The sequence below is a fragment of the Hetaerina americana genome, unplaced genomic scaffold (genome assembly GCF_022747635.1).
Source record: "Hetaerina americana unplaced genomic scaffold, ioHetAmer1.1.p SCAF_2, whole genome shotgun sequence".
Lineage (NCBI taxonomy): Eukaryota > Metazoa > Arthropoda > Insecta > Odonata > Calopterygidae > Hetaerina > Hetaerina americana.
In genome coordinates, this window is record NW_027286763.1 from 75,493,066 (window position 1) to 75,519,402 (window position 26,337).

Genomic DNA, 26,337 nt, shown 5'->3' on the forward strand with positions numbered 1-26,337 from the left:
AGTGGACCAACAAGGAATTCTAAAATTGCTTAATGAGATTAAACCCAACAAATCCCCGGGTCCCGAAAATATACCAGCTAGGGTGATAAAATATTTAGCTCCAAACATTGCCCCGTACCTTGAATTTATATTTAACAAATCCCTCACAGAGTGCAAAGTACCTAAGATTTGGAAAACCGTGCAAATAACGCCTATTTTAAAAAGTGGTGACAGGGAGGATCCCAGTAATTACAGACCTATATCTCTCACTTCCATCTGTTGCAAAATCTTAGAGCACATAATTGTCAGTTCAATAATGAGACACCTTGACAATATTAACTTTTTAAGTGACAATCAACACGGATTCAGGAAAACCCGCTCCTGCGAAACCCAATTAGGATTATTTACACATGATTTACTTGTATCTGGTGAGAGAGGTAGGCAAGTGGATGCCATCTTCTTAGATTTTCAAAAGGCATTTGATAAGGTCCCACATGGTAAACTCATTCATAAATTAAAGGTCGCGGGTATAAACAAGGGTGCCATAAGTTGGGTTAAAGATTTTCTTTCAGAGCGGGAACAGAGGGTAGTCCTTGATGGCGCTAGTTCCGACAGCGTTCGAGTCACGTCGGGGGTACTTCAGGGAAGTGTGATCGGGCCGTTGCTTTTCTTGATTTTTGTTAACAATTTGAACCGCGAAGTGAAAAGTAAAATTAGGATGTTCGCGGATGACACGGTGATCTATCGGGAGATATCTGGGGATGAGGATCGTTTTATTCTAGCGCAGGATTTAAATTGCATTACTAAATAGTGTTCTAACTGGGGATTGACTCTAAATTATAATAAATGTTCAGTGGTAAATTTCTTTAAAAGATCAACGGGATTTGCTTACAAATTAGCTGGAGGTGACCTAGCAGTAGTTGATACGGTAAAATACCTAGGTGTCACATTCACAAAAGACTTAACTTGGGGGACTCACATACGTAAAGTCTGCGGTCAAGTATATAAAAAATTGGGATTCATTAGACGCGTTGTCGGCAAAAGTGACTCGAAGGTCAAGGAACGTTGTTACCACGCTCTTGTAAGGCCTCATTTAGAATACGCATGCAGCGTGTGGGATCCGAGTGAAAAAGGTCTCATTCGGGAAATTGAGAAGGTTCAACGCCGGGCAGCCCGTTTTGTAAAAAATTCCTACGATAAAACGCAAAGCGTCACCGAAATGCTCATGGATTTGGGGTGGGAATCATAGGCTGAGAGACGATTCAATGCAAGATTGAAATTATTAAATAAATTTAGATCCGCATGTTTTACCACCGAGGTCTTGCAAATTATTCGTACTCCTACATACATTGGTCGCTTGGATCATGCATATAAAATTCGGGAAATAGATGCCAGAACTAGCCGACTCAAGGACTCCTTCTTCCCACGGACAATACGGGATAGCAACTGCAGTGTTATACATAGCAAAAATTCCACTTACCACCCTCAGCGTCTAAAAAATAGTTAGTTGTATTTAAATGCATGCTCTTCCACTAACCTTGTGTGTTTTGTTATAATAACCCATTCTTTCCGAATGACCTCATTCGTGTTCTGTTCATCTGTTTTTAAGTTTCTCTTTCAATCCCTCGTCCCTCTCCGCGGGGGGAAATTCCTGCTACCTGCAACGTTGGGTCGCATTCCCGGCCTTTTACAGACTCTTTGGGGGTAGAGTGTTTCGTGGTGCATTTTCATGTGGTAGTGATGTTTCAATTTCTTGCTTGTTGCGTCCTGGCTTCCGTGTTGTAGGATGGCTTTCGTGCTGCATCATGGGGTGCAGTTTTTTAGTTGTTTTGCGGTATATGTGTTTGCATGAGTATTGGATGAAGGGATTTTTGCATGAGTGTGTGCGCTGCTGTGGGTGTGATTTTCCGTGTTGTTTTTTTTCATGTGGTATTTTTCCTTTTACGGTTGGTGACCTAACACCCCCCGCCACACGCCCTTGCGGCAGATTGCGGGGTATTATGTAGATATATATGTAGATATGATATTACTGGTAATTTATTCAAATTTGGTAAGTCTTGAATCCTGCATTAAAGAAACATTAGTGGTGCGTGGAGTTTCTCCATTTCGAAAGAAAAGGCCCCCGGTTGGACATTTTGGAAAATATGGAGATATTGGAAAGAGCGAATTCTACCTGTAATATAGTGAACGACGTGCTATGTAACTCCCGGTCACCCCTCCTCAACCTTAAACTCCCAAACTCTTTGTCCTATCTCCACTAACCCCAAGGCGGACCCCCGCCAGGTAACCCTTTCCCTACCATGCTTCCTTAACCTCCCCCACCCCTCCCTCCCCCCCGGAGGCTAACCTTGGCTCCTCCTTCACAGTAATACCCCAATCCCGCTCCTTTCCCTCCCCCACCATCTCCTCTTCCTTTCTTACATCCATACACCCACCCCCCACCTCCCCATTCCTTCTGTTATATAAGAAAGATTTTGGCCTGTATTTCACCTGAAGATGACGCTGAGCGTCGAAACCTAGGTCGTGAATAAATATTTTACGTGGAAAAACCAAGTTTTCTTTTTCAATTACTAAGAAAACTTGGAATTCTAGGAAAATGAAATTTGCTTTGCAGAGACATAATAGTTATTCCTTTCTTTTCTAAATAATGTATTTTAAAATTCAGATACAATGAGCATAAAGAATGAGGATGACTGCAACCCTCTGAACACCAAATAGTGCTGAGAATTTATAATAAAATGTACATCTTACTACATTACAGCAAGCATCACCGAAATAATTGAAACTTACTTCAATGGAGTGGCCAAAAACTTGGGTATATTTGGCATCTTTACTTTGGTCCTTTCTAACCAGTGGATCAGAGCAGCGATCTGGAGGCATGGGTGAGCACTTGTGATTTTCTCAGGGTCCTCAAGAGCACCAGCGAGTCCTGTATTTTTGTGAAAGAAAGATTATAGCAGAAAATATATCAAACTTAATACTAGTTAATAATAACTAACTGATGAATTTTGAAGCATGGTCACAAAATTGTAATATATGCATATAGTATTGTGAAAAAAACCACTTACGTAAAAAAAGGCAAGACTGGAATATGAATCAAAACACAAAATATTTATAAAAGCTTTAAAGTTCTTGTAGACTAGGACTTTTCAACTTGACAAGTAAGTTTCAATTAAATTTATACCAGTGAATGCATATATGTATATTGAATGCACTAAAATCTATTCATTTTCACCTACATATTATCCCTGCAATAAGTAGAAATTTAAATTACGCACTGTTGATATTACGGTTGAGAATGTAAAGTTACTCATCATTTAAGTCACTCTTTGAGACTATATTTTGAAAGCAAATTGCAGGAGACTCCACAAAGTAAATACCCCAATATCATTATGGAAATGGCTGTTTTACAAGATCACAAATTGAATAAAGAAAGTGCAGTTAAGCACATGAGAGAATAAGTTTAGAATAAGAACTGAATAAAGAGCATTCTCTAATATCAGCAGTAGTAAGTTATGCCTGTATCAGGTTAAAGGAAAAAGAAAAGTAGAGAGTGTTTACATGCATAACTAAACCACAGTAATCAATCCAAGGATTGGTTTCATATGGGATGCTAGGGCTCACCTAATACTAATTATAAATTATAAAAGCCCTATAGGGCAAGTAAAATCACACACATCAAGGTTGGAGGCTCATTTACATCTCCTGTGTTTCCCAAGGTTACCAGCATGATTTAGTACCCAAAACAAACATCCAACTTGGATAAACCTTACGGTACTATTGCAAATTCGTAACACCATCACTAAGTATTTCCCTCAATTGATTAGACTGAAACCATGTAAATAGAGAAAAAGTATAACATGCTGTTCTCATACATTAATGATGCCATTTTAAGTATTTAAAAGACTTCTCACTATAGTGGCAACTATGCAAACCTTGTGCACTGTATAGTGCACAACCTCTTGTATTAATAAGGAGCAACTGCATATTTTAAGCTCAACCACATATTACTATCTACACCCTGTCCTGAGAAAAAAAAGGTAACCTTAGAACTTGAATGAACTTTTTTACTTCACATGGACAATTTTTCACAGTCCTGGTTAATCTAAGTAAAAAATTGCAGATAAGAATTTTCGAACAGGAGTGAATTTGCATGGTGATTCTCCATATGCAATTTCCTCTATTTTGCAAAATTTGCTCTACTATCAGGACATGGAAAAGTCAAATATCTAATTAAGCTTCTGCAAAGGATTTTATTACATTTAACATTAATAGATTCAAAGTGACTCACTTATCAGTATATTTAAAATTATTCTTACATCAACAAGTACCACCATGAAAAATGGATGTTAAATGTTAAATGTTTCGTACTCTGTAGTTATATTCAGCAGCTAGGAAGTTACGATAATACTCTACAAAAGACAATCATGTGCTACTATTCACAGTCATGAATTGGTACTCACAATTATAAATATGATTATTACATTAAATAAGCAGTTTATTGGGCTCATTTGACATCATCAGCTTCTCTTTCTTAATTTGAAATAAACATAATTTTGCATACAATATATTCAATATGTTGACTATCTAAAATTAGGTCAGAGTGTTAAAGATAAATGAACTTTAATTGCAGTTATTAATACATATATAAAGATATAATGAATTAATATTTGAAATTTAGGTTTCCTTCACTCTTGGGAAGAATTGAACCTGAAAACAAAGCATCAATCTCAATTAAAATGCCCTTATTATCTTACCAGATGAAGCTATGCTAAACGGATAGGGTAGGTGTTGCTCTCCCCCAAGGAGAAATGTAGTGAGGCGTGTGACGGCTGACACTCCAGAGGCAATCCAAGTTACAGATAGATGGCTACTGTTGTTTGAAGATGGGTCGCCAGCTAGCCATGCACTAAGAACAGAGCAGCTAAGCATCGCTGCTGCACCTTCTAGTGCATAATGTAAGCTCTGTGGTTTGGGATGAGAACCATTTTCTTGCATGACCAGCCAATTGGCAGCCTATAAGCCAAAAATACGAGTGCTACAATTGAAGTAATTCCAAAACCCCATTTCCATTGGTAATACAGATAAAATAATAACAGGAATGCACAAAAAATGACCACTCCAATGATTAAAATACAAATCGTACCTCAAGGCAAAGAATTCCAAATTTTGAGAGATCTTCAATAGATTCTTCTGGGACTTGGTATAATGAATTTTTGGATGGAATGGGCTTTTCTTGATTTTCAACATTACTTTCCCCATCTTGTTCTTGTGTTACTGAGGAGAGCGTGGAGCTCAAACGTGGCAGTCCATGGAGGTAGCATGTGAGTGAGGGGATTATTTGAAACAGGGCATCCCAAAATTCAGAGTCTGCAAACAGCTCTCCCAAGCGGGAGGAATAACGGTCCTCTTTTTGAGTAGGAGCACGGCCAACTGGAAGGAAGACCTAAAGAGAATTAAGAATACTTGTTTTGAATCATGAATTAAAATCAAACGAATCATCAAATCATGAATAAAAATAAAAATTTGGACCTCAAATTAATGCCATTAAGGGTTATACTTGGGCAAAGGTTTTTGAACTGGAAATTTGCAGATGTATACATAAAACTATGGACAAAAGTAAATAAAAATAATTAAGGGAAAATGATAAGAAAAAATTAAGGAGTCAACAGGAGTTACTCGGAATCGAGGATTCAGCATGACAATTAGAATGTCATTGTCTTATTTTCTTTCACTTCCCTCGCACAAAAATCTTTATCTAATTACCTTCAGATCTGTATCACTGAATCACCATTGAAGTATATTTTAGGAATAAATACCTACATGTACAGTAATTTTTCTGAGAAACAGAGAAACTCATTTAAAATTTCACCAATTAATGCACTACCCTTCCCAAAACATGCTTATCCAATTCCCTCAAACATTAATAAAACAAATAATAAAAAATGTTAATTAAAATTCATTACTAACCACTTATTTCAAGCCAATTTTTCCTATCCATGCTGGATTTGCTGTCTAAATTAGTAATCATAATTTTGTCTCAGTTGGTAGAAAGTAGCGTATCATTTTAAACTGGCTTACATTATCTGAAGTGATACCTTCTTTGAGACCCCATGGAATTTAATGCAGCAGAACACTAAATTAAATTTACTCTACTTTAAAGTATTTTATTACTCAATTCTTACAACAGGTAACATTTTATTGCTGCTGAACAAATACTATTAAGGTGCAGTAACAAAGAAACATGCTCTACCTAAACAAAACTTCCCCATTTTCCAGAAAATGACTAGAAGGCTATCATGCTAGCTCATTAACAATTTGTGGATATACTGGATGCCCCACATTATACACCATCAAAATTATTAACAAACACAGAAATACACCTTGTGTGGGCGATTTTCACATAAAGAGAATAAATTTTAAAACATGGAGATTTGGAACTCTCCAAATCATCACATTTGAATCGTTATTGGTGATAAGGCCATAATTTCAAAATATTTTATTTCATAATTATTTCTGTGGGAATTGTAAGCCGTGTTCTTATTCTTTCTTCAAATACTATGGATATATATTACAATATTTACTGAATCTGAATATCCATAATTCACGCTTCCCATCTCTATTCACAGGAAACATATGTACATTGGGAACCAAGGTTGGAATAACTATTGCTCAGTCTCAGTTCCAGATCAATACATAAATTGTAAACCCAATTATCATAATACAACATTCAGAATTGCATACTGTGACTGCAAAATAATGCTTGTGTAATGAAATATATCCTGCAACAAGGATACAATAAGATTCAAACCACAATCACTACCATTTTCAATTGTTGCACGTTAATACCTATCTTAATTCAAAAAGCAACCATTATGATGTCAGTAGGAAATACATCAATGAAACAACATATCATTTTCACAATTTCAAGCCTTTCTGTTTATATTTATTGGACATTTATATAATACAGTAATAAATAAACATTGTGTTTATTTACTAAATAGAGTTACCATTAACATTGTATTCAATCCCACATGCATTAAAATGCGGCCTTTTCCCAGCCAAATTCTTTTTATTAATACACTATTTCCCACCAAGTTCAGCTCTTCCTACCAAAATGTTTTGTCGTAAGCTAAATCCTAATGTCACATGTACATTTCCCTTTAGAAACTTTTTGAAATAAATAAATAATAACAATATAGAAAATAGACCATTGTGAGATTTGAAAAATTGATATAGTCATATGGTTTATTACCTAAATGAAAAAAAGTTATTCAAGATGCACAGAAATTGACCTATTTCTGATAATAATTCCAGCTTATAAGTACTGCCACTCATCTTAATGAACAAGTTTCAATCTTTACCTTTTACCTTTAGTGAGAAATGTTTGATTCTTTATCAAGGGGTTAATTCTGTTCCCGAAAATTGCCCTACCATTTTTATATAATTTCAATAAACCAACAATAATCACAATAAGAAAACAAATGCATATAACATATAAGAACTTCATTTGAAAATTTGAGGCATTTACTACAATGATGAAGATTTAAAACCTATGATAATTCTACAAAGTTATGTAAATCAAGAGTGCTCCAATTCAAGGTTTCACTGTATAGATATAGTCAAGTGCTGAACAATTATGCTTATTTAATTCCTTTGCCGACAAAACTATAATAGTACCCTCACTGAGGAGGTATTGAATTAGTAAAAACCTTATGAACATGTTACTTGAAAACATAACAATGAATTTCTCCCTTTCAGAAGCATACCTTCCATCTTCCATGATTACTTCCAAAATATATTAAACATTCCAAGGCTACGAAGAGAAAAAATAAAATAAACTCACTTGGTGGGGCCTCGGAACCAATCCGTTCAGGCGAGTGATGCTCTGAAGCAGTGTGATCTTTGATGCTTTGTAAAGAGGTGATGCAGCGTCTGGGGATTTTAAATCTTCAAATGATCCAAAATTAGATTTGGACCAGCCTTGGAGAGCCTGGGAAAAACAAGTTTTTATTTCACTATGGCATAAGCATAAGTAAGCACCACAAAAATCCAGAGAAATCCCAATGCTAATGCCTTCTCGACAAGTTTTTTGGCCCTGAAATGTATTAAATATTTCAATGGGGTTTTATCTGTCAGTGACCTTGGAAGGGCCTGCAGCAAAATAATTAACCAAGCCAAAATTTTTTAATAGACAATCTTCACACAGAGATAACATTGCATCAAATTTAATAAAATCAAGGTATTATAGAAAAGGATAATTCAATAATTCTATCAGGGGTGATCAAATAGAGAATGCCAGTCTACCGAAACCCAAAAGTTTACTTGGTAGATAAGAACTCACAAATCTTAGGGCTAATCAAAAATCCCTGCTAATCTTCAGGCCTGTAGCCATATGTTCTGCCTCCTGTGCAACAAGCCATCAACTTTGAAAAGTCAAGAACTACAAATCAGAATCATTGTGAAACAAATAGCAATATTAAATTCCCAGTAACTCCAAAGTGGCTTCTTTAAAATACTTACTGTATAGATATACTACCAAGGCATAGCTGGTGATTTTACAGGTGGACCATGTCCAATTAGAGGAAAAATTACCAACAAGCTATTTTTTTAATTTTATTAGATGAGTCGCTTAACAGACAACAGCCCTGAACCTTTTTTGACCCATAAAAACGAGCATTATCCCAGCTCCAGCATATTACAGGTTAAGAAGCCCTGCTCTTCCACTTGAATCTTTATTGAAATTAATGACAAATCTCTGAAATTGTTTCTTCTCTGCATGAAATTCAGAAGTGTCAATAGGCCGATTCAAATAATAAATCATTTAATGAAATAACTGTGTACTGTTATACATAACTTACAGAAACAAAGGCTATGAAATAAACATTAGAAAGCCATGAATCACAGAACATATTAAATAACATACCCATCGGCCCATTTTCCCATCGATAACGCGCGGAACTTATGCATAACGTGCACCCAGAACTTTGTAGCTATCATTAATTTGTATAGATACCGCGTGCCCAGAGCTTCATAGTTATCTTGAACGTCTATTGATGACGTGCATATGTATATACATATACATGCGAATAAAAATTATATATATTGTGTGTAAAAATACGTCTATATCCATACACTAATAGATGGTTATAACCATGGAATAAATAAAATCATAATTGCCAGTGGCCATATCTACCATAAGTATACAGAAGATTAGAGCCAGGCGATTGAAATATTCTAAACAACAGAAGGATAAAAAAATAAACAATATTAACAAGCCAACCCAACATGCCCCCTTATTGTTTTTTCGCTATTATTCGTAAGTCAAAATGAGACATAGGTTTGTGTGCTGTTTTATTTGCTACATAAATTAACTTTCAGCAAATCAAATATAAAAAGATAAGAGAATGAATGAAATAGAATTTTCTTATTTTGTTTGCTTTACTTTGCTTTGTTAGTATCGGCACTCAGCTGTCATAGACACCCTCCAAGTTCTATGAAAGTGCCGTCTACATGATGATTGTTTCAAACCTGAATTGAGTTAAGCTTTCGTAATTTAGAATTTTCTCAAGAAAATTACCCATGGAGAAGAAAAATGTATACAGCGATGTTTAAGCCAGAGGTCATCAATTTTGCGAAAGAAAGAGGAAATCGCGAGGCTGCCAGGATGTATCCATTTATAAATCTTTTAAATCAAACTCACATTCTAGTCAGGAAAAGTGGATCATGTCTGGTATGAAAGACTACACAGAACCAGGAAGGATTAAAAAAGGGTCTTATGAAGAAATAAGTTGGTGGATCCTGGAAAGTTGGCAGGGTGTCAGAATGACTTGGGTAAAAATGGATTTGAAAAAGCTTTAGGCAATATTTCAACACCAGGGCTAGAAGATGAGGAAAGGTTAACTTCGGTGATTGAACTCGGTGATATGCCTGAAGAAATAATAAATGCACTTAATTCATTTAATTGTGATTCAGGTGACAAATTTCTTGGATTCGAGTGAGCTACCTATGCTATCATATATTTGTACGTACATGTATATAATACGACGTACTCTACATATACGTGAAGTACTTTGCTTTAGAATAAAGAAGTACTAATTATTAGAATAAATGAAGTATAGAAATTATATATTTCTTCTTTTTCTCATGGATTTATGAGATGAAATAACTGTAACAGCAGCAGATCTGTATAAAATAGAATGCAATTAGAAAGGCATGCTTCCAATTACTTTTCTAGTACTAACAAGACACAATTTTTTTGCGAGACTCTTCTTTAAATGATTGTGTACATAGGTATGTAAATGTTTGAATTTTTTCAATTTTCATTACATAACGTGCATCATCATTTTTTTGATCATCTGAACATTTTTGTATAGATAACGTGCGCATTATCGATGGAAAAATACAGTAATTTCTTTATGTTAACTCTAATTTCAGTATTGCACTTTTTATACTAACTTGTAAAGTGAGCTGCAGGCCTAGTTTCAAACAGTTCTCAAGAACAGATCCATTAAAATCTTTGCAGGACATAATGGATATTATGTCATCAAATTCAAGTTTACTTAGTAGCTGAGCCACTTCCTGTCCAGAGCACTTGGATTCACAACATCTGAAAAATGAAAGTACGTCTAAAACAATGAAGTAACATACATTTTATGAAAATATCACTACCAGATCTACTTTAGTACTCTATCAGGCTATACCCAAAAATTCAAGGAATTGAAAACTTGGCTCTAAAAAAAGAACATAGGCAATGCCATTATGAACACATCCTAGAATATAACACATGAATATTTTTTAATTATCCACCGTATAAAGATATAAACCATAAACAAAGTAATCAACCCGATGGTCGGTTTGGTAAGTGATGATAGCGTTCACCCAGTACTAAGCCTGACGGAGTGTGAAATTTACAAATCAGGGTAGGGGGCCAGTTCCTTTCCCTGTGCCGGTTATGGTTTCCCAGGAAGATCTGGTACCCAAAAAATCATATGGCTTGGGTGGAGCTGCAGGTGCCCAGAGACTTGCCTGGGAATCAAACCCAGGACCCTTCAGTCAGTAGTCCAACGCTCTAACCCCTGGACTACCATGACCCACCGTATAAAGATATATATTGTGAATATCATTTCAAGAAAACTATTTACAAACCTCCTTTTTACTTGTCCCAAGTACCAATTTTTATTTGCTGTGATGTTACGAACATTTGCAGGGTTGAATGATCGGCCATGTTCAACATCAATCGGTGAAAGATCATAACAATGAGACCCTAATTTGTTCAGCAGGCTCACAAGACGGCTGTGCCTGGGAATTCAAATAATAATATTATATACTGAATCAGAATTGACTTGAAAGTGATCAAAATCTCTAGCATTAAGATATTTGCCAATCAAGTCTCTTAATTTTTCTTCTTTATAGGATAACTCACTTTCTCATTAGCCTAGCTTCCTGCATAACTTCAAGCAAATTTTCAAGTTCTTCTTTGGGTAACTGGCCTACTGTTGGAGTTGGCACTGGAGTGGTATCCAGCAAATCACCAGGAGACAGAGACAGGGGTGATGCTGGTCTTGGTGGTGGCTGATGCATGTGTTGAACAAGAAGAAGTTCGGCACGACGGCAAGCAAGAGCTGATGCTCGTCTTGAAAGGGCCAGATGAGGGCAAGACAAAAGACGAGGGACCAGCAACTGGGATAACAGAGCTCCACTCTGAGAAGGGTGGACTCCTTCGATGCATCGTAAGAGATTCCAGGCAAAACTGGGCTGAATACAATAAAAAATGCCAATTACAACATTAACAACAGAATGGAAATTTTTAAGTGCATTATCCCCAGAGTTTAGAATTCACTGACTTTTCTTTATTTTAAAGAACAAGAATATTTTCTTTTTTGGGTCTATTTAATATAATGGCTGATATGATTTAGCCAAGGATGAATCTTAGACATTGGACATTAAAACAGTGATATTTAACACAGTGAACATGGGAGAAACACGATTTTCAGTTTTAGAGTTTCCTTTTGAGGAGTGGGAGATATTTCCATAATTATTTAAATTGGAGCATTGATCATCTCATGAATGTTTCATGCCAAATATAATGTCCAATCAAATCCTGCAATAAAATAAATATCATTCCATTTCTATCAAATTACTTTACTGCCATCTGCCCCAAGTGGGATAAAATTGGAATGCTTCAAACTACAATGAACATCTTGGTACCACATGAATTGGCCCTCATAATCCTATCAACTTTGAAACATCTTCCTGTACCTCCCTTTGGTTTTCAAGATTTTATAAATGCAAATTTTAATTCCTCGCCCTGTATATGTATCTTATGGATACAGTACGAGTTAGCTAATTAAAACAGTAAAATGTTTGCATAAGCTGCCATTCATGGAATGAATTCCCGAATTTAATTCAAATGAGTGTAAAACTTTCACCACTTCCTTAGCTGTGAAAATCTAATTTAATGTTTTTAAAGTAAAATGCCATGGAAGTAGTCAATTATGGTACTGGGCCATCCTATACCAAAGAGAATTGCAATCTTGATGCAAAATTAAATCTACAAACAGTATTTCTCTGAATCATAATTTCTTACACTTAACCATAAAATAGCTTACTAAGATCGCTAAGAATATTTTGGTGGATAGATTTTTTAATTATTCATTAACAGTGTTTATCCCATCATTTCGACACTAAATTCAATTCATGAATAAATTAGTTAGGAATAATGCATTCACATACCCCTTACAGTTACTCAAATGTCCAATGCCATCATTTGAGTACTTTAATGAAACCAAATCCAGCATTAAAAGTGACATTCCTAGGTTTATGCCATTTTTGTCTCTTATGAACTTAAACAATATACTTACACTAGAGAGGTCTTGACATCGTGATGCAAGAGCTTGGACTAGAAGGCCACTTGCAGCTGAGTTCTGATGTACAGCTGCTATAAAATCCCGAACAGGAGGTTCCCCGCTTAATCGAACCACAGCCTCTGTATGACCAACCAATAACCAAGCCGCATGCTCAGCCATTACACCCCTAACACCACCACGCTATAAATACACAGAAACACAAACTCTCAAATATACCATCATTGTGAAAATAAAAAAAAATTCATGTGATAAATCTCTTTTTTTTTAAGGAAGTAATTTACTCTAATGCAATATTTAATAGTAAGTGAAACTCAATAAATTTTAATTACAACATATTCCATATACCGTACTTTCCAGCCCATAAGACCGGCGCATAAGACGCTTTATGATTTTTCAGGCTAGAATTCAGGAAAAATTCTTAGATCAGTCCTAAAAGTATTTTAATGTTAGCACTTAATAGGAAAAAAATAATTATTATATTAAAAAAATTAGCAATAATATAAACGTTTATTTAAGGTAGAAACCCAGACATTCATCATCACTGCTCCACAATCACACTCACATCAATAAAAAGTCAACATGCATACATGCAGTTATTTTCACCATGTAATTCTACTTGCAGAACATTTCTTCTATACTTGAGTGGCAGTTTTGATAATATTTTAGTTCTGGTATGAATGCAGAGACCATTTCTCTTCGTGAATCCTTCGCACAATAACAAAGTCCCCAAACAATTGGCACTAGACATTCCTATCACTAACTTTCTTGTTTCAATTGAAATTATTTTTGTCAAAACAGCAACCCTGTTCTTCCTGAGTTTTATCCAGTTCTTAACATGATCCTCAAGCTTTGGTCATCTAGGAACACATGAATGTACATTTTTTACTCCTATCCATATTTACAACATCAATTTCCTACTTCCATTATTCTCATGGCATCTTCTCAGTTGGAGGCGAGACAAATGTTTATTTTCACGCTCTGAAGTGTAATTCATTACTTTTTTACTGCATGAAGTTTAAATGCGATACCTTATGACAATCTTCTTTCTCTTGATTTCATACAATTATTCTAATTTTAACTTTTTAAGAAGCACTTAGTTTCTATGCATAAAAGCAGATACGTGAACTAAGTAGAAAGTACACGTTGAACGACACTATCACTCTACTTACAATGAGTGCCCACAGACTCAGAGTTTGCTGCGAGAAATACAATGTTTGAACAGAGGAGTGAAATCTCCATTATACCAATTTGTATGAGTTTTGCAGCAGCACCACACGTGAGATGAAATTAAACGCCCTACATTGTTTACAGTTATGATTTATTTGGGAATTTTTAGGAAGTACTTTCAAGGAAATATTAAAGTACTATTGATTAATACTGACTCAAAACAGTGTTATTATTGAAACTTGTATGAAGACATCCATTTTCTGTACCGAGGAGGGAAAAAATTCTTAACAGAAATTTTTTCCCAAGGAATCGGCTTACAACTCATAGAACTAAGTCATACTCATACTCATGGCCCATAAGATGCAGGCTGATTTTACGGTAAAAAAAGTACATCTTTTCCAGGAAATACTGTAATTTTGTAATGGGCCAGGAAATACTGTATCATTTGAATTGCATTAATTTCAGCGATTGCACTTTTCATTCAATCCCATCTAATATCAAATTAAAAAATAATGTTATAATTTTGGTTATGAAATCTCAATTTTGCACTTGATGCAGACTTAAAGCTCATAAATACTAACTTCAATACAAATCTCAGCCTCCTCCCATGACAACTCAGTAAACTGAACGCTGGTACTCCAAACTTGTTTTACATACATAAAGCTTGAATAGAAGTATGGTACTAGAGGACAATGCAGTTGAATTTCTGTAATAATATTTTTAGACCAATAACTTGGGTTGTGTTAGAATTTACTGGGATATTCATTTAAAAAAATGATTACATACGTTGGAAATGCATTGCAAATATCAAGCGTAAAAATTTCAAAATTTCAAACATTAATCTCACTAAGTAAAGCCATTTCAAGCAGTCATTAAAAAAGGCATTTCAAGCAGTAATCTAACTATGTATAGAACCCATTACATCAATTATTATTCTATTTTAAGATAATACAATAATTCATGGGTGTGAATCACCAGGAAGAATATGACACAAAGTAGTGAGCAATCCAAAAATATGAGTTCCATTACCTCTGTAAGAATAAAGGTGGATTGCCCTCCAAATCTTCCAATGATATGATATTTTTATTTTGATACTTCCCCTATCAATATAAATTAAGTACTTCCATTTATAATTTTACCCTTTAATGAAAGGAAGAAGAAATTTGGAATGTGCTCTTAGGATAAGAATAATACCTAGGAAATATAGAAATTTTCATCAAGAGAGTCCCAGAGTACATTGGTCTACTTTGTCTACAGAAGATGACATTGAAAATAAAAAAATATAGAGAACTTAATATAAATAAAAATGATCCTTCAAAACAAACATCTCAGTTACATGGCCTTTAGTACGTCACATATCACTCCACTTACCAGAAACCCACAGAATAAAATGGTTCCTGCTTTTTTCACCACCTCAATGTTGCAACAAGGAGAGGTGCCCAAACTTTTGGTCTGCAATGGGCTGTATGGAAAGTAATACAATTATTAATATATATATACTTTAAAAATGAGAAGCTTTTGCCAACTTAATATTAGCTAATAATTTGGCATTGGGTAATCAGTGAGCAGTCTCACAAGCATTCTTATTGTTAAGATCACATATTATGTGTTGTGTATGGATTTTTATAACCCCATTTCTCTGAATTTAGTACCCTTTTTTGCCCAAAATATTGGTGAAAGAAGAACGGGAGATGATCATAATAGCGCTCATCAAATAAACAACCAAAACTATAAACACCAGTAGCAAGTACAGGCAATAATTACGTTTTAAGTCAACTTCAATGCTTAATGGATGATTTCTTGGCACATAGGCTACCTATTTAAAATATTTAATGTACGGCCTGTAGCGAGATTCAAAATTATTTCAAAAAAGAGGTTTCAGGAAAGGAGGAGGTATATATTAGTGGAAATACAGTATTTGAGATTTGCAATAGATCATGTTACACTTAAAACGAGTATCACCAACCAACCTGTGAGCAGAACCATTCAATGGAGAGGGCTCTTCATGCAGACCGAGCATTTGAGACCAAAGGGATTTATCACTGACTTCTAACAAAACAAGAATGTAGCACCAGAGACTTGATAGCAGTGGGCAAACAGGTGTCAGCTCCAGGAAAAGTTTGCTCAAGCCACTGCGGACACCTTCACCTTCATTACCGGGCCCTTCAGACTTGACTAGCTCAATTGCCACAGTAGTGACTCTGCTATAACTTCCTGAAACATTTAATATGATACATACCTTGTACATATTATGGAATATCAATTCATAACAACAAGATATTGGAGAATGCCACTATGTATAAATAATTTCAGTTTGTTTGGAGATCTATTATGGAGCAACTGGTTGAGTAACATTGATTTTAAGATAGAAAACACATGTGTAAGTCAGCATAAATAACAGAAAAGTGGAATATAATGCAAACGTTAATCTGCAAATGCATTAGGCAATTTTAAAAGTTTTGTCATCATGAAAATAATGATGATGATCTAAAATTCACAAGAAATTACAAATTTTATCTAGACAGCATGGATACTTCATAAATCTATTGGATGAATAGGGAAATGCAAAGTTTTATTCAATTATTAAATTTGCGTTTATATACACCATACTAATTAAATAAGCAAAGAGAAACTAATTGAGAACCAGTTGAGTAAGGAGGTGGACTGAAAATGGACTGAGAGTGATTTAATTGCTGATTATTTAATCACCTCTTACTTGATAGCTCATTTCACTTTGTTAGAAAAAAACTCCATGATAATTGATGATTGCACAAATATGCATCGTGATCACCATATAAAAATGACATCCAATCTGATTACTGTATATAAATTACAAATTACAGGGTATTCATGATTTAAACGATGCACCCATACCTTTTCCTACCACCATCTCTCATGGTATCTCTTGGGAAGGGAATGGGAGGGGAAATAAAGAAAACTTGCAAAGATGTGTACGTATACCATGAGGGAAATAACTCTCATACTATAGTTAGAACTGAAATAAAACATTCATTTTTCAAAATTAAGGTAGAGATCAATTGAATACAATTCATAATGAACATGAGTTCATTCTAATACAGTGCATGATTTTAAACAGTTTAATTAAATGGCATTATTTAATTTTTCTCTCTGAGTGACATGCTCTACTATATATGCACATATTTTTCAAATGTTCATTAAAGTTTATTAAGAAGTACAGTGGAACCTTGCCTAACAAGCACCTCATATAATGAGTAATTGCATCACAAGCAAAATAGTTGGTCCTGAAAATGACTCACTTAACAAGTGACTCTTTGCATACAAAATGACAAGGAGAGGGGAATTCCCTTAATGATTGCACACCAGCTACTTTAGTATGTGTTTAGCCCTCAATCCACTAGCCTAAGTGTGTCTAATAATTACAATTTTTTTCAAATTTGTGTTCAGGCTTAATATTGATGATTCTTCACTGCAAAGTATAATAATATTTTGTGTATAATTATAAAAATGACCCAAAAGAAAAATCCTTACAGAGAAAGCAACAAAAGAATAAAAATAAGAGTAGAAATGAAAAGTGAAGACATTGTAAATCACGATCAAGGTGTGAGCATGGCTGATCTTGCACGCACATCAACAATCAGTTGACATCAAAAATTTGCATTTTCTATCACAACAAAGACAAAATTAAATAGACAGATGATTCAGAGCGTGACAAGAATATTCATGCAATGGGCACATATTCTAAATGATGTTGAAAGCTTGCTTCTCATATGCATAAAGGAAAAGCAATTATAATGCAAAACTATTTATTGGAATATCATTCGTGAGAAGGGAAAGTGACTTTCGCGGACCTTATTAGAAAATGTCAAGATGATCAATGGCTGAAGAAGTATTTAAAGGGAGCTGTTGACCATGATTTGAGAAGTTTACAAGAAGAACCAGCATCCACGGCATCGTGGGGCATGATAAAGCGGCAAGCTCAAAGTCAAAGGCAGAGAGAACTTCATCGGTGATTTCAAGAAACTCATAGATTCTGAGGGTTACCAGCCCGAGAAGGATTTTCATTGTGATGAGATGGGTCTCTTCTGGAAGAAGATACTGAAGTGAACCTATATTTCTGCAGTTAACAGTACAAGAGAATATGCTACCCGGCCAAAAGCCAATGAAATGCTGTCTCACGCTGCTATTTTGTACAAATGCAAGCGGCAATATGGAAGTTAAACCCCTGCTTGTTTACAATTTAGAAAATCCAGCAGCCTTTTAGAAGTATTAGGTCCAATACAGCAGGCTAAATATGATGTGGAGATCATGGCAAACTGTTGCAATACCATGTGTACGAGGCATTGCCCTAATAAGGAAGTGGCAATGCGCACCAGAAATTTATTTAATGATAATTCCACAGTACATTTTTACAAAATTTTGAAGCATTAGCAAAATTAAACCTCTTTACACAGCTTTCTGATAAAAAAGCATTACTTATATATTATAAATAATAAAATATTTATTTTGATTTTTTTGCAGATCAAGTTTGAATTCCCGCTAGCTTCATTTAGTGATAGAAGAAAAGATAAACATGACCCACAATTCTAAATAATGTATGCATAATTATTTTTCCCCATGGAACGCATTATCGTATTTCACTTTAAATTATATGTCAAAAAGTTTTTTCACAAAAGAGTGTTTTGCTTTACGAGAAAGAAAGAACGTGGAGCAAATGATGGTCATTATACTAGGCTCTAGTGTAAGTACAAAGCAGATATTACTTTGTACGGCATCTATTTGAAAAGGAAAGTCAACAACTAATTTTAACCACAGTTAAGTTGTTTTTATCTGGTTTGTTACGCAATATGTACACAATGATAATGTTGACCATTTACACAGTAATCACCCCGAAGGTCGGTTTGGTAGGTGATGATAGAGTTCACCTGGTACTAAACTCAATGGCATATGAAATTCACACATCTGGGTAAGATTCCAATTCCTTTCCCTGAGCCAGTTATGGTTTCCCAGGAAAATCTGGTACCCAAAAAATCACATAGCTTGGCTGTAACTGAGGGTGCCCAGAGAAGCTTGCCCAAGAATCGAACCTGGGCCCTCCAGTTAGTAGTCCAATGCTCACGCAATTAATTTTTTGGAAAAATTTCATTTTCAAATCTTATCCAGTTAGCTATTGTGAAATACTATTTGGTTGGCTCTTTTGAAAACGAAGGACTCGCATATAATGTACTGGCTATAAGCAAGCACAAATGAAGAAATAATATATTACTAAAAAACTACATACCAGATTCAAACATATGAATACAATAAAGCAGGAAGTGGCAGAATTGTTCTTGCAAGTAAGTTGAATCTCTTTGAGAGGCAGGGTCAAACACAATATGATGGATCTTCTTCACAACAACTCTCATCACATGAAAGATGAACCTGGGAAAGAAAGTATCAGTCGTTAAAAATAAAAAAAGCAGAAACATAATTCATTCTCAATAGCATTTACAATACAAGCACAATCAGGATTTCCTTGGGTGACAATAGTTTATATACTACCACTTGCTGGGAACTGTAAAGATCAATTGAACAGGTAATTGGCAGTATAGCAAAAGTAGATTGGAATGTAATGAGTAGGTAAGTAGCATTCATAGGTATTCAAAAAGTTAGCAGAAAAATAATCACAAAACTATCTCAGAATTTTTATAATACTGAGGATATTAAAATTTACAATAAAAGTTTTAATCTGATCTATATTAATCAGTTATCTCAATATTTATTACAAGAAAAACATCAGCATTATGCATTTCAGGTTGAACTGATTAGGTATATTATAGTACTGGGTCTGCCTCAAACAGAGGTCAAATTATTTTTTCCCACCAATACAGATGGCGGGCGCATGGCGGGAAAGGTGGTGGGTGGTCTTAGGAAATCAACGATATCTGTATCAGTTGTTTGCGGGCTCTTAGTGTATGAATTATGGATAGACTGGACCCCTGTTCGATGGTGCCACATCCCATGGATCAAAGATGCACAGTAAAATTTTGTATTAAGCTGGGAAAATCAGGTTTGGAGACCATTACCATGATCAAAGATGCTTACAGAGATGAAGCCCCAAGGAATGGTTTGCTGCTGGTACAAGTGATTCTGAGAGGATAGAGAGAACATTGATGATGAGGATATCCATCAATGCCACAGTGCAACAAAAATGTGCAAAAACTGAGAGACATGCTCAATTCCAATCGATGCTCAAGTATCAGAATGTTAGCAAAAAAGTGCAATATTCTGAAAAACACAGTGCATCACATTCTTACAGAAGATTTAGCCATGAGGAAGGTGTGCTAAGATGGTCCCCAAGGTGCTGTCAGAAGATCAGAAGGCTGCTTGTATGACAATCTCACGTGATCTCTTAGACTTCTGAGAAAGTGACCTACAGCCCCAACGTGGCACCACCACTTCTTTTTGTTACCAAGAATAAAAAGGAGCTTGAAAGGCAACCATTTTGGAATGCTGGGTAATGTCAAAGAGGCCGTGACAATTTGCCTGATCAAGGTTCCCATCAATGCCGGGCAGGAGGGTTCCAGTGTAGCTGTAATCCATGCAATCTAATGGCCTGCAGACAACTGGGACATATCCTGTATATATATTCAATTCATAAATGCATAATTATAAGGATAATATGGAAAACAACAAATACATAACATCATTAGAATACGTAATTCATAATGAAATCATGAAGGGCTACACATGATGGGATCAGGCATACAATTGCATAAGGTTACTCTTTAATTTCCAGGAAACAATATTTTTAGTCATATACAATTATAGAATGCATTATTAATGTAAAATGTTGACTTATTAACAAAAAAATTACTCTCAGAATATAATTAAAATTACTACTTCTTGAGATTGATCTTTCTTTAAGTCATGACTAAGACTGTCAAATAGCTATTCTTACTTGGCCATTATTAATTCTGGAGCCAGTGGTTCAGGTGAGTCAGACACTGGAGTGAGAACGAGTGCAGCTCCCAGTGGATCTGCAGGGGGTGCTGTGGATTCATTTTTTAAGGGTTCAGGTCCTATGTGGGGCCCCAATGAGAGCCCAAGAGCCTCCAATCGGGCTAGAATGGCCTCTTCTTTTGCTTGTTGCGGTGAGAGTAACGCCAAGAAGACACCAAGCACCATCCCTAGCCATCTCTCGACTCCCACAACCTCCCCTTCTTTTCCTGATGGTGCATATTCCTTAAAAATCAATTTAAATACACTTGTTAAAATATTAGACAATTATTTGGCCTCTGAATTAACAAATTTATTCGTGTTCTTATTGTTTAAAGTTATTTAACGTTCTTAGTGTTTTATTGGCTGTGAGATAGTGTAGTGCATATATCATTCAACTTCCAGCAGGAGAAAGGGACCTTACTCACCTGGATCTGAGATGAGGGATTTTCAGGTCATTAGATATTCCTGAGAAACCTCAGGCAAGACAAGGAAATATACTGACACCTCTGCCCTGAATTTCTCTTGCTTTTAGGTTTACTATCAGCTGATCTGTAAATACAGGGTGCGGCAACATAACTTCCTTTTTTGAAAGTGTTTTGCTTTTGAAAAAAGGAATTTATGTTGCCACACCCTGTACTAATAAATACAATCTTTGTCCTGAAGACTGCAAGTTTGTATCACATTTGAAAATATTAACTGAATATTATGTCTGGAATTCATGAGGTATTTTGGCAAATGGACTAAATTTTGCAAAGTAAAGTTTTTATGACCGCAGTTTGCATATTTATTGGACAGACCTCAATAGTCTTTCTGTACACTAATGCACTTGGTCCAGCAATGTTCAAATGTCTTGATCCAATCTGGAAGATTAGATTACTTCAGGCCTGCAAAATAAACATCTACTTCAGCTGTTAGCCCTTTGTTTGAAGAGAATCTCTCTCCATTGAGGGAAATTTTGAGCTTGGGAAGTTAGAAATCTGATGGAGCCAAATTAGGCGAACAAGGCGGGTGTGGCAAAAAATTTCATCTTAGTTCACATATTTTTGCCATGGCAACGACACTTGTGTGTGGGCCTTCATTGTCTTGATGAAAGAATACTCTCTTCCTTGCGAAACCTGGCCTTTTTTCATGTATCTTTTGCTGTAGTTGGTCCAGGAAGTTAGCACAGGATTGTCCGGTAATTGTTTGACCAGCCGGTAGATAATCTATCTTTAGAATCTCTTTGGCATCCACAAAACTGAATCCATCACTTTTCTGGCTGACTGTATCGCCTTTGCTGTATTTGGTGGTGGTGAATCAAAATGCTTCAACTGCTTTGACTGCTGTTTTGTCTCTGGGTTATAGTAGTGAACCCAAGTTTCAACCATGGTCACAAACGGGCACAAAATATCTTGTGTGGCACCCATCTAGCAGATAATTTTCTCATATCCAATTCCATTAAAAATGTGATATGCATGTACAGATGACATTCCTACAGCTTCAGTGATTTCTCACACTTTCAGTCAGTGATCTTCCATGAACATTATGAACTTTTGCAATAATTTCTGGGGTAGTGGCACATTTACCTTACCATTGATCATGGATCATGATCACTGGATCATCATCTAAGCTGTCCTGACCAAACAAATTCATTTGTCCACTTGACAACAGTTGAAAATGAAGGAGTAGATTCCCTTAGAGTGTTCTGAAAGTCTGTATGAATTTCTTTTACTTTCATACATTTCTTCACAAGGTATTTAATCAGAGCTTGAATCTCAATTTATTCCATCCGTTACCATCTTTGAAGTCAGACAATTATTGTGCTAGCGCTAACTTATGGTGATGATTCTGAGAACCTTTCAAACTACCCCTGTATTTGAAGCAATCCAATTTGATATTCAAGGTTAGTTTTCAACCTAGAAATATGAAAATCTTTGCCTGAAATACATATACAAAATTCACACTATAGAAATGAGTAGCTTTAAAGGACCAACCATTTTGTCACAGGAATAAATGCACAATCATTACTCACCCCATGAAAAGTTAATTCATGCTGTGCTTTCAATTAACCTTATTAAATTAAAAAGTGAGGTAAGCTTTTACATACTATTTAAAGTACTCTAGATTTCAAATTGAATTTAAAACCAATTCAAACAGGACAGCTAATAAAATGTACCATTAAGGTAATTTCAGTTATGTTGACTTTGAATGATGCAAGGTTTCTAACATCAACATTGACATTACAAAGAACTATATACAAGCCTTTGCTACAAATTCCAGATACATAATTGAAAACATTTTAACTACCACGCAATTGGTTACATATAAGTTAAGAGAAACGGTAGATAAAAGGCCAGAAAGGTGGCTTACAATGGCAGCCATTTGTGAGGGATGATTAGATGTGGAAAACAGGGTTCGCAACAATGGATCCACAGGACGTAGTACGGGAGGTGCTAATGCAGCAAGGAACCGGTGGAGAGACGCTTGAGGGCAACCAGGTCCATACATTGCCATTCTCTCATCTCTTTCCCCTTCAAGACGCACCCGACCCCAAGCTACAAGGGGCAGGACGGCATCTGCAGCATTACGGGACCAGCGCCGCCACAGCTCTTCACTTTCCGTCCGACTCTCTCTCACTACCACTGCAAGGAGGTCCAGAACCTGAAATGGATATTCCAGTAGTAAGCATGGCATGTAATATTTCCTTTCCAAGTATATAAAGGGCAAAATTTCCAAATGGCTAAGAGTGCATCAGTCAAATGTGTTAATTCAGTTGAAATCAGGGATTAGATTGTTTGGTCTCTCCAGACACATGGTAGGTCTCTCGACATAATAATACTTATGTCAAGATTCATGAAATGAAGTAAGCCATCTTAGGTTTGCATTCAATGAAATTACCCATAGATGGGACTTTTGGAACAAAAGCTGCAAGATCATTCCCACAGGCTCTGTAAATGTAAATGTAGCAGTACGTCCAATGCTCTGAAAGAGTATTGCAACGCTTCCTACAATATAATGAAAAAATCAATATGATGAATATAACAACAAAACCAACATATACTGTAGTGATACAAATTTACATTCTAATGACAGACTATGATATTGATCATAATCTTTATTCATCTATTCCATATACGTGCAGATATCTATGTGGACGCCGTCAAACAGTACAATGATATAACAAGATGGTGAGCAAGTATAGAATGGACAACAGTACACTTAAATACAATACTTTCAAAGCCCACCTCAAAATACTCATTGATCGAGTACAGGGGGTTGGTGCACCACAATTTTTCAACGACATTTTTGAGCCTTTTGCAGCTTACTGAGGTCTTGCTGGGGATCTTGTTGAAAAATTTTAATGTCAAGTTGTCAAATTGATAGTAAGTCTTAAACAGCCTACATTGGTGTATATCAAGATTGTGCTTTGATCTTGTGCCATGTGAGTGAACTGATGTGACAAGAAAAAAATGTGAAGAGAGAAAAACTATTATTTTTTGGAATACATTAGTTTAAAAAAAATATGAGTAGATATATAAAATAAAACAAGGAGAGAAGCATTTTGGAGTTCTGCCAGCAGTAAAAATAGTGGTAGCAAACAAGACACTTTCAAAAGTAATAATGAAGATGGAAGAAGCCATGATGTAAGAAGCTACCAAAATTATGGTATTCTTGCAAAAAAGAGATTCAGGAATCACTCTTGGCAACTAAGAATTAAGAAGCTGGAGAAAAGAATTAAGAATGATGCGTAGGATAGATTGAAGAATAATGAGCAATGCATGGATTTCTGATGGACAGTAGAGAAGGAAGTAGAAAAATATGCAACGGATTGGTTGAAGAAAGATCAAAAACTAAAATAATGACACTAAAATCACATGGGTTGGGTGAAACTGAGGGTGTTCTGAGGTGGCCACTGGAATTGAAAAAGGGCTCCCTGGTCAATACCCCCAGCACTCCACCGTATGGATTATACCACCCCTTCGGACCCTCATATTTTGTAAATAAATATAGTCAAATTATTTAATTGCATTATTTATAGCACAACTTTGAAGTTACCTGAGGATATTCGGAAAGTCTTAACAGCATAGAAAATAGAACTTCTCGTTGTGTGTCTAGTTCCTTCAGTTCAGCTGCTTGGGTACTTGAGCCACTTCCGCCACCACCTAATCCTTTTCCTCTTACCACAAAGACATCTTCCACTACTGGAACTAATGCAGGAACACCTACAAAGGACATTGAATTTATTAACAGGATAAATAGAGCCGACACTTTTGAGGATGAGAATTACAAAGACAAGATAAAAGCAAACTTTTGGCAGACTAAAATATCATCATATTAGTTTTTACAGTGTTGATCATAAAAGAAATGAACCAGGACACAATAAAGCCATGACAAAGCATAACCAATATATGGTGGGTTTAGCAATGAAATTTCAGAACTATGGAGAATTATTGTTTTCCAAAGGTCCCTAAGTGTACATTTGCCAATATCTCAAGGAAATTCTTCCAATAATAAAGTACACTGCTTGGGATTAAGAAATGTGGGCATTAAAATGCCAAATTCCATCACAATCAAAAATGATGAGGCAATGACTATTTGTTGACTTTGAATGGAATGACTTCTGATAGTATCAACACAGTTCACAAGACTAACTTTGAAACTTTAACTAGATTATTTTCAAAATGCTAATAATATATGGGGAGTATCATGTAAACAAAATAACTTAAAATTTACCTCTTAAACAAGATGCGATGGGCTAGTTGGCTATTAACTATTAATTGCTGCTGATTGAAGGCATTTAAATAGGATTAGCTCATGTATGGGATATATCATATGCTGGCCAATTACGATACTAATTCATACTTCATTTCATTCATAACAATTGTAATAAAGAGAAACTAACATAAATTTGCATTATTAAATGAAGTGTAGGGTGAGGAATCAACATAAGGCTACAGCTAATTCAATTACAGTTGTGAAGATAGGTGATGGAAAGAAATTGTAGTACTTACAGTGAGTAACATGAGGCTGTCCACTGGCCATTAAGCCATCACATAGTTGAATGATTTTTGGAACTCCTATTATTGCCTTTGAATGTTGCTTCTCATATGACAAATGAACGAGGAAATAAAATATGCAAGGGATAAGTTCCTCTGCTTGTCTGAAAGGGATTAATTGCATTTATTAATTAATATAAGGACTTAGGTAGCAAAAGAGAACAAATGGGAATTGCTCATGATTTAGGAAATTAATATTTAACAATATAGTGGCACTACATTATCATGTCAAATGAAGATGAAAAATGTTTCCCTATTGCACTGTAAAGATTTTATGTTCAATATGGTACCATACTGCTCAGCACTTTGAAAGAAAATTTATATTT

General features: G+C 35.4%; 1 protein-coding gene across 1 annotated transcript in view; it reads right to left on the bottom strand.

Moving 5' to 3' along the window:
* The window catches only part of htt (huntingtin), an 88,725-nt gene that overhangs the window by 20,768 nt on the left and 41,620 nt on the right, over positions 1 to 26,337 (bottom strand). Inside the window, exons 24-38 of the mRNA XM_071585390.1 lie at positions 25,967 to 26,115; positions 25,011 to 25,177; positions 23,325 to 23,615; positions 20,935 to 21,218; positions 19,276 to 19,415; positions 15,986 to 16,229; positions 15,387 to 15,477; positions 12,843 to 13,028; positions 11,405 to 11,736; positions 11,128 to 11,280; positions 10,438 to 10,588; positions 7,826 to 7,972; positions 5,126 to 5,425; positions 4,737 to 4,995; positions 2,770 to 2,908 (exon numbers count right to left, since the gene is read on the bottom strand). Coding sequence (XP_071441491.1) covers positions 2,770 to 2,908; positions 4,737 to 4,995; positions 5,126 to 5,425; positions 7,826 to 7,972; positions 10,438 to 10,588; positions 11,128 to 11,280; positions 11,405 to 11,736; positions 12,843 to 13,028; positions 15,387 to 15,477; positions 15,986 to 16,229; positions 19,276 to 19,415; positions 20,935 to 21,218; positions 23,325 to 23,615; positions 25,011 to 25,177; positions 25,967 to 26,115 — 3,033 coding nt within the window. The remainder of the gene's footprint in view (positions 1 to 2,769; positions 2,909 to 4,736; positions 4,996 to 5,125; positions 5,426 to 7,825; positions 7,973 to 10,437; positions 10,589 to 11,127; positions 11,281 to 11,404; positions 11,737 to 12,842; positions 13,029 to 15,386; positions 15,478 to 15,985; positions 16,230 to 19,275; positions 19,416 to 20,934; positions 21,219 to 23,324; positions 23,616 to 25,010; positions 25,178 to 25,966; positions 26,116 to 26,337) is intronic.